We start from the raw sequence: 13588 nt of genomic DNA on the forward strand, positions 1-13588 counted from the left end.
AAAGTTACAGTTATGAAGTAGCAACGGAAATAGTTTTATAGTTTGGGGGGTCACCTCAGCACGGGGAACTATGAAAGGGTGGCGGCATTAGGAAGATGATTCTGGCTCGTCTAGCCCCGGCAGCCTCTGTAATGGAAATGCCAAGGTAATCCAGGATGCTGAACTCCGTCCAGTGTGCATTGTTGTGAAGATCAATCAGTAGAGCGATGTGGACGGTGGACTTGCATTGGAGCCCTGGCTGGCCAGGGTGTGGGTATCCGAGCTAGCCAGCTTATCAGAAAGAGTCCGAGATTGACGTCACTCTCCTAGACTCCCTAAACGACCCTTCATACCCTACCCCCGCCCCCCGGAAGGTATCGTTGGCATCGGAAACAGGCTTACAGCGCACAGCGTGACTTACTCCGCTCCCATCTCCTTCGAGATTCCCACGTGGTGGCAGGTCAAGACCACCTGCTCTTCTGGCCACACTAGTGGTGAGGAACCAGGCAGTGACACTTTGCTCCAGTCAGGTCATTACTGGATTCTTAAATGAAAGGTGGATGTGATCATCTTGTTTATCTGGTTCTAAATACACGTGACGGAACTGTCCTGTGACTAATGACAGCGGTCCTCTTGAGACTGGACAGAGAATGACTGAAGGGTAACCTCAGAAGGTTGCTTAGACTGACCTTCTTATTTCTTAAGACTCAGGGCAGGTAGGTAACTAGCCTAAAGCCACGGGCCTGCTAAACCACACTTGCCTAAAGCTAGCTTTGTCTTGATATCACACATCCCAATTGTTGAATAGCATTTGAGTTGGAGCCAACAAAAGCAAGTAAACAACCACCCCCCTCAGAAAAACAAGTCTGTACTTTTAAGTAATTGAAAGTGATGGACACCGCTTCTCTGCCAGGCATCACCCTGTAACAGCTGGCCTGCTTCATTTCTCTTGCGTGTCAAGTGTCTCCCATAATGCTTTGAGCTTTAGTTAAACGCTAGAGTGGAATCCTGAAAGGGTAAAGGCCTTGGAATGTTATTTCTTGAAAGACGTGGCTGTGGACTGAACAGCCTGTCCAGAAATGCTGTGAGTACAGAACAGGAGCGTTCAGCAGGAGTTCAATGAGGTGCTTCGTGATTTCCCCTCCTCGCTGCTGCCAGGAGCAACTCTTTGACATTCCGAGGAGCTTTGGAGAGTTAGCCTGCTCCCAGAGCAGGGCACAGGCTGCTGGTGACACAGGGTCAGCAGTTTGAACCCACCAGCTGCTCCGAAGGAGAAACAGGAAACTTTTTAACCCTATACGGCAGTCTGGCTTCAGAAACCCACAATGGGTAGTTAGTTCTACCCTGACCTCTAGGATCACTGGGAGCTGGAAGCTGTTGGATGTCAGTGGGGTTGGTTTAGCCGCTGGGTGTCAGTGGGGTTGATTTTGAGGCAGAGAAGGTTGCTACGGGTCAGACTGGACCTGAGAAGAGTGAGTGTATCAGTGGTGATATGTGACCTTGACTCTGTTACTTGTCACATAAGCTTGTCAGTGTTTATAGGTGACATTGAGGAGACCGGAGCTCACGTTCTAGCGCTCTGAGCAGAAGCAGAGCAGATAGCCAGCTTGTGATTGGAACCGCCAACAAGTACCGAGCACACCGACGGCGTGTCGGGCAGTTCTCCGTGTGTTGCCTGGTCAACACTGAACCCAATGACTGCTTGGCAGTGAACTGAGCTCTACTCGTGACGATGTCTCCCATCTGGAAGGGAGTAGGGCCGGGGTCTGGACACAGGCAGTGGCTGAAGGTCTGAGACCGTAAGCACCCGCTGTACAGCCTTGGTGGGTGGGGGCGGGGGCACCTTTTACAGAGTCTCCCACTGTATTTGGCCATAGTGTGTTGAACTACCCTGAACAGCATAAGCTCTTCATGCAAATTAAGTTATTTTAGGCAAATCCTTTCTACCGCTACTTTAGTGGTATGAGGAGGAGAAAAGGAACACGTGGAGGTTTGTGTTGTCCGATGAGGATATTTCCCCTGTCCAGTCTAGAGCTTTTTTCTAAATGTGGGCGTGATGGTCTCATTGTCTTCACCTTATTTCCCCCCACTTGTGATTGTTTCCATTCCAAGACAACTCATTTGAAAAACACCGGCCCTGTCTCGCACGTGGCAGGGCCTTCCGAGAACGGCCCGTGCTGCTGGTGTGGTGTGGGACAGGCCTTTCCCCAGGCTGGCTCCATGGTGACATGACGACAGCCCGACAAGATGGCATGTGCCGGTCATTTCTAGGGGTTGGAGTTTGTTTTTTTGGCCTGAAGATTTAACTCTGAGAGCCTTGTCAGGGCAATGTACGTTCCAGTATAAAACAATAAAATTGCACAGGCTTTGGCAGCATCAGTGAACTCTGAAAACATCGTGTTTGAGCACATTAAGCCCATCACAAAAAAGTACAACTATTGCTTGATCTCACTTCTAGGAAATGTAAAAAGTAGAGAAAGCAAAGACGAGGAGTGGGTACCAAGAGTCAGATGAGGCCGTTTGCTCCCATGCAGATTTAAAGCCTGGGAAACCCAAAGGGCAAGTTGTGCCCTGTGCTATGGGGTCATCTGCGTAGGAATCGGCTCAGTGGCCATGAGCAGGACCAGGAGTAGGGTGTGGGAGAATTTGTGCTGGGGGTGGGGGGCACTAGTGTATGCACATGGGCTTAGGATGATTTGGAAAAACAGAATGGTTGTACAACTTGAAAAATGTGATCAATGCTCCTGAATTATACACATAGAGATTGTTGAGATGGCATGTGTTTTGTTCCATACATTTTCACAGTAAGATTAAAAAAAATGAAACTGCACTTCACAAGTTGTTTTTCTCTGTTACACATGTGGGATGGTGAATTAAGATTGGTTTGAGAGGTAGTCAGAGGAAGGTAGCATGACCTTTAAAGTTTTTTCCCTTAAAAATTATTTTTATTTTTATTACCCCTACCCTCTCCTCCCAAATTATTTATTTTTAAAACACATAGATAAATATAGAGGATGATACACGCCACTCTTTTTTTAAAACCTTTTATTAGGGACTCATACAACTCTTATCACAATCCATACATACATCAATTGTATAAAGCACATCTGTACATTCTTTGCCCTAATCATTTTCAAAGCATTTGCTCTCCACTTAAGCCCTTTGCATCAGGTCCTCTTTTTCCCCCCTCCCTCCCTGTCCCCCTCCCTCATGAACCCTTGATAATTTATAGATTATTATTTTGTCATATCTTGCCCAGTCTGGCGTCTCCCTTCACCCCCTTCTCTGTTGTCCATCCTCCAGGGAGGAGGTCACATGTAGATCCTTGTAATCGGTTCCCTCTTTCCAACCCACTCACCCTCCACCCTCCCAGGATACACGACACTCTTGTCCATGCTCTGAAAACTTTATCGTTGAACCGCACTTCCACCAGCCCCATTTTAATTCTTGTCATTCATCTTCCTCTACCAAAGTATAAAATCTACTTGTTTCATTTATGATCTTGAGCCCAAGAGAAGGTACATTCTATGACCGTGAAAATTCCTGATGTATTGCTTCACCACTGCTTACCAGCTGCCAGGTAGTCTGCTGATTTTATAGAGTATTGCGTGGCTTTGAGAGATTGAATAATACCACCCCTGCTGCTTTTCCTGAATAATTGAAGTTCGGGAGACCTTGGGCGTCACATTTGCCTCCTTCCTTACCTGTTCCCCAGGGGTGACCACTGTAATGAATTGGTTGGGTTCTTTTTCTTGGTGTGTGTGTGTGTGTGTGTGTGTGTGTGTGTGTGTGTGTGTGTGTGCGCCTGCGTATTCCAGTTTATATTCAGGTGCATCTGTTAACTAGTATATAGAATTGTTTCCACTTGCTAAAGAGCTATGAGCATGTCAGCACCATCTGGGGTTTGTTGTGGAACATTTGACTACATGCAGGTCTCAGGAAGGTCAAGGTTGTGTCCTCTCCCTGTGCCGGTCAGTCTGTATGTTGAGCACATGCACTGAGGGGGGACGAGTGAAGAAAGAACATGGCATCAGGTGGGGGGAAGGCTTCCAAGCAGCCTGCTGTACGCAGGTGACACAGCTCACCGAGGATGACTAAATAGTGCAGCCTTCAGGGTGAGTTACACCCGAACCTGGAGGAATCAGGAGTCCTGACCACTGAACCAGCAGGCGGCAGTGAGACAAAGGGGGGGCATCCTGAAGTGATCACAGGCTTAATTTTATTTGCATCCATATCAGCTGTGGAAGAAGGAGCTAAGAGTTCAAAGAATGTTTGGCATTGTGCAAATCTGCTGAATAGACCTCTTTGTGAAGAGTTAAAAAGCAAAGATGGCGCTGTAAGGACTGGGAAGAGCCAGCCTGCCCGAGCCACCTCAGATGAACGAGAAAGCTGCAGGGCGGCCGCCGTCCCCTCGCTAACTGTGCATGACTAGAAGGGGCGGGCCGGTCAGTCCATGGCGGGGACATGGTGTTTGGTGAAGTCGCAGGTGGGTGAGGAAGGCGGCCTGTGGTAGGAAGGATCGACACCTCAGGGCAGCGATGACTGGGAGGACGGCCAGGGCCAGGCTGTCGTTCACTCTTGTCCAGAGTCGCTCTGAGTGGAAACTGACTGACGGGCAGCAGCAGCACTGAAGAGACAACCCCAGATCCTTCTTAGAACGGCAGTGAGCGGGAAGAAGTCCCCCAGCTTCTCTTCAGGAAGACCCTGCTTATTTATCCCTTGATGAAATGCCAGGAGCAGAAGTGGGGTTCATGCGCCAGACAACAGTTAAGCCTTAGCGTCGAGGAGTGAATGCATCTGTCTTGGTTTTTCAATTAAAGCTTAGGAAGCAGATGCAATTAATGTGTCTGTGGCAGAAAACTGGCCATTTCTTTGCAGTGTCCGCCCAGTGAAGAGGGCCTAATTGTTCCATCGAAAAAACGTAATTACCTTAATTCAAGTGGCTTGTAATTCTCAGTAAAACTTTTCTTTTTCCTCCCCCCCCTTTAGTTGAGACGGGAGAAGATCGACCTTGAAAACACATTGGAACAAGAACAAGAAGCGCTGGTTAATCGTCTCTGGAAAAGGATGGATAAACTTGAAGCTGAAAAGCGGTTTGTGTGGTCTTACTGTTCACTCTGTGTGTGTGTGTGTGTGTGTGTGTGTGTGTGTGTGTGTGTGTGTGTGTGTGTGTCCGTCCGTCCGTTCAGGCTAGTGTCCCACAGTGTCACTGTGGGATAAGACATAATGGCAAATGACGAATGATGCTCAGTGCCTGTTGCTTTAGTTCGCTGGAAAGCAGGGAAGTGTCAAGGCTTCGGAACAGTTCCCATGTTGACCACCTTTGATTCATCCCCATCTGACGCGCCCAGTGGGTTTTCGTTTTCTTTTGACGTCACAAGCCTGTGTGGGAATTAGTCGTGAGCGCTGATGTCGACCTTTGCAGTGTTCTGCAGGAAGGCTGCAGGTTGAACGGCTAACTGGCATTTCCCATCGTTTCCCAGAGGAGTGAGGATTTGCTATAAAACTCACTTCATTGGGAAGCCTGATACGTTAACATAAAAATATTGCCATCTATTTTTAAAACTTTCTGCAAAGAAATACTTATGCACATTTAAAGTGAAGATTCTTTGAGTTAAAATATATACACACATACATGTGTGTGTGTGTGTGTGTGTGTGTGTGTGTGGATTGTTGTTGAATTCAACAGTAAACATTTTTTAACCTCTTCAAAAAAAAACCCCAAACATACTCACTACCTTTGTGCTGATTCCAATTCATAGTGACCCCCCATGGGTTAGGAAAACCTTTGGGTGTTTCTGAGACTAACTCTTTTTTTTTTTTCCAGAGCATGAAGGTCATTTGTATTTACTTTCCAAGTAAATGTATTGACTTTCCAAGCTTACACATGTCTTCATGGGCTGGTGATCTGAGACTTAACTCTTTACGAGAGTAGAAAGCCTCATCTTTCTCCCTCAGAGAGGCTGGTGGTTTAGAACTGCTGACCTTGAGGTTGGCAGCCCTGTTTGTAGCCCACAAGGGCTCCTCTCTGGACCCCTTAGTGCCAATGTGACAAGGCCCTTATTTTAAAGCACCACATGCTTGGGGAGTGGTAAGGCAAGGCTTTTGAAGAATGACAGGCGAGGTCTGTGTGCTAAACGGGTATAGAAGAGGCAAGCTTCCTGAGAAGGTTTCTATTCGCGCACTTACCAAGATGTTTTTTTGTTTAGTTAGGTTTCCAAATCTATTTGGGCTACCACCCCCTTTGCAGGAAAAATTAAAAAAAATTACTCCACGACCCCATGGCAATTAAAAACTCGCACTGTCACGCATCGTCCAGGACGAAGTGTAGGTTATTGCTTTGTAGCCCCCCTGGATGATCTCAGTGGCCCCAGGAGGCACTTTGGGAAACACTGGACATGAATGTAGAAAAACGGTTTAGAGTTTTTCTCTAAATCTGCATCATATAGACATCCTGCCCTTCAGCTTGCAGAAGGGTAAGGATCGTTTACAGGGGAATACTCAAGCCGTACTTGAATCCATCAGGCTGTGCATCTCTGTACGCAGCCACTGCTGTTGGCTTGGTCCCAGCTCACAGGGACGTTAGGACAGCACAGCCGCTTCCTAGGGTCTCTGCCGTCGTGAGTGTCTGCAGAGGCAGGCTGTCGGTCTTCCTTGCAGGGAGTGCGAGTAGGTACAGCTGCTGACCTTCAGGGCCGCAGCCTAGTGGTGCCTCTAGGCTAGTGCTCCTCAACTTTTCTCCTGCTGCGCCTTTCATACAGTTCCGCATGTGGTGGTGCCCACCCCCCACCCATAAAGTTATTTCCGTTGCTACTTAATAACTGTAATTTTGCTACTGTGATGAACGGGCACCCCCTGTGAAAGGGTCCTTCAACCCCTAAAGGGGTCACGACCCACAGGTTGAGAACTGCATCTCTGGGGATTCTCGGGCACTGCTGGAATGACATGAATACGATGTTGACAAGTTACTTAATATAGCAAGTATGGGAAACCACCGTCCTGGTTAGCCTATCCATTTCTCCAGCAGTGGCGACTAGGTGGTAATCACGGTTCAGCCTTGGCAGTGGAAGAGATGGAAACCGTCAGAAACCGAACTGAGGAAGCCAGCAGCTCCCTGAAAGGAGCTGTGGTCCCCTTTGTAGAATGCCACCTCTGATCGCCAGGCTGAACCGCCCGGACCAGTCGCTCTGGGGGTTGAAGCTGCCGGGCATCAGGACTCTCCCAGGGCGCAGCCTAAGGCTGGCAGGCCCTGCGCCACTTGCTCTCCCAGCCTGCGGCGGCCAAAGGGCCTTCCAGTCCCACCCTCGGGACACGTTTTACAAGTGGGGACTTTCAAAGTGGGCTGTCTTCGCTCACAGTCTGACCAAGTCTTTATGGGACACAAACCTCTAAGAACTCTCACAATAAACAAATAAAAGCCAAACCAGTCGCCCTGAGTCCGTGCCAGCTTAGAGCCACCCAGGGCTTTCCACGGCTGTCATCTCTTAGAAGTAGATGGCCAGGTGTTCTCCTCGGGCACGCTGAGGTGCAGTGCATAGCTGTCTTCTGGAGTGGTCGCCAAACCCCACACTGCGCAGCCCACCCCAGGGCTCGGGCGCCCACAGTGGGTAGTTTATGCGTCCGGGGCCCTGGCGGTGTGCCATGGGCTGCTTGCTGAGCGGCTGGCCACAGTCAGTGGTTCAGGTCTGTCAGCGGCTCTGGGGGTAAAGGCGAGCTTTCCGTGTCCTTCAAGACTTACAGCTTCAGAAACCCGCAGGGACAGTTCCTGCTCTGTCGTACAGGGTCACGATGAATTCTAATCAACTTGATGTCAGTGAGTTTTGAGTTTATACGTTTCACCTAAAAGTATGTCTGGGGAGAGAGGAATCTCTTCTCCAATGTATGGAACATAATTCTGAGAGCCTGCTATATTTGTGCTGAAAATCTACGTGTACTAGAACCCAGGTAGCAAACACCATTGGGCTCCAGTGTGGCTGTGGGCCTGGCGTTGGCCTGCTGACACAAGGCTGGCGGTTCAAATCCATCAGCCACTCTGTGAAAGGATGATGAGCTGTGTAGACCTGTAAAGACTTGACAGTCTCAGAAACCCGATGTGAGGTCACTGGGTCAGAATTGACTTGATGGCAGTAGGTTTGGTTTGGTATGCTATATAACAGATGTAACAACCAAAAGCCAAATATTAAATGTAGAGTTAACAGTGGTCATTGCAGAGCAAAGAAACAGAAAAAGTGTGTGTGTGTGTGTGTGTGTGTGTGTGTGTGTAAATCTTTTAATTCTGCCCCTTTGATCTGCGATATCAGATAAGGGGAACCAGAAATTAACGTGAGACGAGTTAAGCAGCCTTGTGGATTCTGGCAATTAGCAGGAGTTTGTTTTTGAAAACAAATTCTCCAGCCGCTAGTCTGATTTATGTTTTAAAGACAAACTACATTTCATTGTTGGATTTTTTTTTCTTGTCAATGAAGAATACTGCAGGAGAAATTAGACCAGCCCGTCTCAGCTCCGCCCTCGCCCAGAGACATCTCCATGGAGATTGATTCGCCGGAGAACATGATGCGCCACATCAGGGTTTTGAAGAACGAAGTGGAGAGGCTGAAGAAGCAGCTGAGAGCTGCTCAGTTGCAGCGTACGTAGCCGCGGGTTTCCCTGGGCTTGTGTCAAGGCTTGGGTGACTTCCCTGCATGCAGAGCGCTGCTGGGCTTTGCCATGCACACAGTGTTTTATTGCAGATGTGAGAGGATGCATGCACATATCCCACCATCAGACGGGCTGTTTTAACCCACCAAGTGTGTGATAATTTGTTATAGCAGCTACAGGAAATGAATACACTATTTTAAAGATATTTTTCAAGAGTTATTTTTCTCCTTCTTAACAAACAAAAGGTGTGACATATATTACTGAAGCAAGTTTCTAATGTAGAAGCATAAAAACAAGCTAGAACCAGGATTCTCCCAGTCCAACACGCTCAGTTTGTTGAGATGGCGCTGAAAGTTTCAGCTTGGTGCCTCTTGGAATTGGTTTTATCACCTGCTTTCATTCAAATCCACTGGGGGCAGAGACGATGCTGCTTTTGCCTCTTGGCTCGGAGTCTCTTGATCTTGAAAGACTTGTAAGAAAACATAGCAAGGATGGAAGTTGGCTGCGCACCGAGGTGCATCACTGGACTGGAGCACGCAGTGTGAACTTCCGAGAGGAAAACCTGAAGATAACAGAGACTGACCCCCAAAGTGAACATTGTGTTTCGCCTAGGAACCCCACGTCTCGGGATTTCTCCTGGAGGTCTTCTTACACACATATCAAATGTGTGCACAGGGATTTGATTTTGCATTTTTAAAATTGAGGCAGAGTTCACATAACATAAAAGTAACCATTAACAGCTTTTCAAGCGTATAATTCAACGGTGTGCGGTACAATTCACAATGCCACCATCCGTGTGTTTAACTCTAAGAACCTCATCACCGCAGAAATCCTGTACCCATTAGGCAGTCTTCAATTCAACCATTTTATTATTAGAGTAGGTGACATGAGGTAGTAGAGAAGGACAGAGCTTAAAACAGCTTTAGAACATGAATTAATTTCAGCAAGATCCACAAGTCACAGGTAACATTTAATCTTGTCCCCTCCCTGCCCTCCTGGTCACCGCAGGCACCAGGCTACCTCGGACCCTGCAAGCGTCTGCGGTGCCCTTGGGCGTGAAGGCAGAATAGAGAGGGACTGTTGTTGACTCTTAAGTTTAACCTCAGTTAATAGTCATTTGTGGACCTTGGGATAAGTGTGTATCAGTGCGTGCTTACTACTTTAGAAAAAGACCAGGATTTGAGTTGACAGAAGAACAAGAGTTCTGAATCCTTGATTAGGTCTCTGCATTTTGAGGCCTCTCTCCACCTTGTGCTTTTATGCTATTGAAGTGCATATTTGTAGCTACACATACACAGACCCAGGTGCATCCCTGGCCTTCCCCAGCCACCCGCATTGGTGTGTGGGCTGAAACTTCTTTCAGACAAACAGTAGCACAGTGAACACACCTCTTCGTGCTTTTCCGGTTTCACGTGCTACATCTTTTTGGTTTTCCCACTGGCCCTGCCGTAGTGAAGCACTGGACTGCTAAGTGAAAGGCCAGGGGCTCGAACCTCCCACCACTCGCTGGGAGAAAGATGTATGCGGCCATCAGTCTCGGAAAAAAACGACAGCATTGGAGACCCACTGGGGCAGTTCTCTGTCACTGCAAGCGGGAATCGCCTCCACGGCCCACAGCAGCAATACGTGGAGCCGCCTGACTCCCATTTCTAGAGCTATTTGGTTTCCAGTTTCATGCACGGGCCCTAGTGTAACTAGTTCTTCCCAGTGGACCTTTGTAGGCGCTCTTTGGGAACTTTCACGATTTCAGCTGGTGCTGTAGTGAACACCTTCATGCACACACATCCCTGTGCATAGACCTGTGTCAGACCATCTTCAGATAAACTCCAGACGGTGGGGGTGCTTGCTCCTGTGGGATGTATGCGTGCAATGTCAGTCGTTTGTTCTTCCTTGGGCTTCCTTATATGTTCTGGTCCAGTGGATGCATCCGGATGGCACCGTGCATTAGCTTTGTTGGCTGCTGTAACAAATGACCACAAACTTCAATACGCAAGCCAAACTCATTGCCATCGATTTCGCTTTGATTCATATTTAAAATTTAAGCTTATTACTGCACAGTTCTGGAGGTTAGAATCCCAAAATGGCTCTGACTGGACTCCAGTCAAGGTGCTGGCGGGCTGATTCCCTTTGGGAGCTTCTAGGGGAAGAATCCATCTTGTTTCCCAGCTTTTGGGGCCACCTGTGTTTGTTGGCTCCTGACCGGGCCACCGTTTCCAAGGTCACATCTTTTCACTCCGAGTCTCCTACGTCTCTCTCCGAAGGGCCCATGTGATCACTGTCGGCAGAATCATGGCCCATCTCAAGATTCTTAACGCATTGCAGCCTCCCTCTGACCTCGGACGGGAACACCGACACAGTTACAGGGATTTGGATGTCGACATGTTTCGGAAGCCATTTCTCTCTTCACCCCACAGTTCTGATCCAGGGCTGGTTTATTCCGGGAAGAGAGCCTGGTCCTTTGTTACTGTGGTGGTTTCTCTAGTTCCGGCGATCCCGGTGTGTGCACGGAGTCAGAAGCTGCTCCACCCGCCCCAGGAAACCAAAGAAGACCAGAGCAGGGGCCCTCAACTCTGAACTGCTCTCGGGTTTTTGAGTGTGTGCAGCGCCGGCCCGGCAGACTTCCCTTCACCATCCTTCTGAACTCTTCTTCAGGCCGCCAGCGTCTGGGTTCTTCCTTGGAGAGACTTGCCTTGCTGTGCCCCCAGGAAGGTTTTGAGGTGGAATTTAGGAAGAAGTTTTTCCTTTCCCTCGTGCACCATTGGAAGGGACCTCGGGTACTAGCAGTCGTTGGGTTTGGACTCTGTAAGTACAGAGTGCGCGAAGCAGCAGTCGTTTGCACGTAGCTGCCTCCTTGGATCTGGCTTGGGTTTAGAGAATGGCTGGATGCCTTTTCTACATCCGTCGGCCTCATCCTTCCCAGCCCCAGTGACCCCCGGCTCTTGGCTGCACCTGTGGGCACAGGTCCCTCAACCTCCAAGCCAGACGGAGGCGGAATCCCTCTCCCAGGGGTTCAACACAGGTCGACTACTGCAATCCAGGGGGGACTTTCACATATCAGGAGCTGGGCCTTGTCTTCAGGGGTTCTGATTTAATCGGGCTGGAATGGGGCCTGTATTGCATTTTCTAACCTTTGGGTCATTGGAGAACCACTCTTTGGAGTTGGCCTAGAAGTCACCTTCCGATGCTGCTGCCTTGGGCCTGTTGTGAGATAGTTAAGGATGAGAGACCTGCCTGTACACCGGAGCTGCTAATGCATCCTGGGGAGTTCTGTTGGAGAGAAGGTGGGGGACAGACGCGTGCTAGTACACCAGTCTCCCATGTAGCTTGGAATCCTCGGGTGTGCCAGCTAAGGGCCCTCTAGAAATGCCATGCTCTGGGCTCTTGAGATCCTTGGACGGTGGCACCCGGTGCCTTTTCCCTCTCTGGCTTCTGTGTTCTTTGCTAACCTGCTAGGACATCTTCCAGCCATCTGGCGTGACACCTTGTCTCTCACTTTCCTGTGCTGATTACACAGGCCCTAAAACAGGGGTCCTCAAACTTTTTAAACGGGGGCCAGTTCACTGTCCCTCAGACCCATTGGAGGGCTGGACTAGTTTAAAAAAAAACTGAACAAATTCCTATGCACACTGAGTCACATATCTTATTTTGAAGTAAAAAAAAACAAAGCGAGGCAAAAACACCTGGTGGGTCAGATAAATGTCCTCGGCGGTTGCATTTTGAGGACCCCTGCCCTGAAATATTGCTGGTCTCGTTGGAAGATGGCGAAATGACGGTTCTCAGAAACTCGCACATCCTCCACTCAGCAGCTTGCTTGCTTATGAAAACGACAGGCAGCTTGGTCAGGCACTCACCCTTCTGGGTCCGGAGACAGCAAATAACCCAGGATGGGAACAACCTCGGAGTCCCGAAGAGCTAGAGAACCATCCTGCAAGCTTGCACCTTTTGGGATGGAATCATTTAAATCGTTTATATTAAAAGTGCATTTTGGAAATATTTTCCCAGCATGCCTTCAATTAAAGCGCTTGCTTTGCATCTGGATTAGGCAGCGGGGTGTCTGGCACCGTGGGGATTTAATGTGTTCGTGCAAGCACCAGGGTTTCATAATCTTGGTATTGTTCAAGTTTCTAAAACCAGCACGCCAGAGAGGAACTTGTGTGTGTTCTGTAGGACTACTGCCTTGGAAACCTCACAGTACCACTAAGTGTTATGATTTGGTAAACGTGAATTTGCTACTATTTATAACGGTCACAGAAACTACTCAGATAGCCCTGGGGAGTTCTAGAAGGGTCAGCTTGCGGGCGGGGCATGGCTAGTGTGACGCTGAGCTGCTTCCTTCAGTCGCACGCTTCAGTTCGGAAGTGTGGCCGCCAAGGTTCAATCTAGGGCGTGGCGGTGGCTGCTCTCAGCTCGGGTGGTAGCTGGGGACAACGGAGACGGGGCTGTAACTTTGCCCCAGGTGATTGGCTGAAGCGGAGACATGGAAGCAAGTGGATGGGGAGACACTGCGTTTAGCATTTGTCTTATTAGCTGACTAGCAACAGCAGATTCTGAGGCGATGCATACCAGAAAAGGAGGGGGATGTGTCCGCATTTACTGGAAGACTGCTGGAACGCGGCACAGAGCCCTAGATCCAGAATTGCCTCCAAAGGGCAGGGGCTGCCGGAGCTCCAGGAAATGGAGTGGCAGAAGGTCCTAAAGCGCCATCAGGATTTCAGTTCCACCTTACAGATTGCTGGGGGAGAGACGCCAACTGGCCTAGTCGCGTCCCATCGACTAGCCCTGAGACCATCGGCCCCGGCCTGGGAGTCGGACACTGTGGGAGTAGCCCGCCATGTGGGGACCACTCCTGGGCTAAGTATCTGTTCAAAATGAAGACATTATTCCAAAAGCACCATACAGCGCTTCACCTGCTGCCTGGCTCAGATCAGCAGCACAAGCCCCAAGGAGACAGAAGACTGCGCACCAGAAATCA

The 13588-nt window shown here is 49.1% G+C and overlaps 1 protein-coding gene across 1 annotated transcript in view; it reads left to right on the forward strand.

Moving 5' to 3' along the window:
- The window catches only part of CCDC6 (coiled-coil domain containing 6), a 116069-nt gene that overhangs the window by 83672 nt on the left and 18809 nt on the right, over positions 1-13588 (forward strand). Inside the window, exons 4-5 of the mRNA XM_075534541.1 lie at positions 4969-5072; positions 8445-8605. Of these exons, the coding sequence (XP_075390656.1) occupies positions 4969-5072; positions 8445-8605 (265 nt within the window). The remainder of the gene's footprint in view (positions 1-4968; positions 5073-8444; positions 8606-13588) is intronic.

Source organism: Tenrec ecaudatus, chromosome 16 (assembly GCF_050624435.1).
Source record: "Tenrec ecaudatus isolate mTenEca1 chromosome 16, mTenEca1.hap1, whole genome shotgun sequence".
In the NCBI taxonomy this organism is placed as follows: Eukaryota; Metazoa; Chordata; class Mammalia; order Afrosoricida; family Tenrecidae; genus Tenrec; species Tenrec ecaudatus.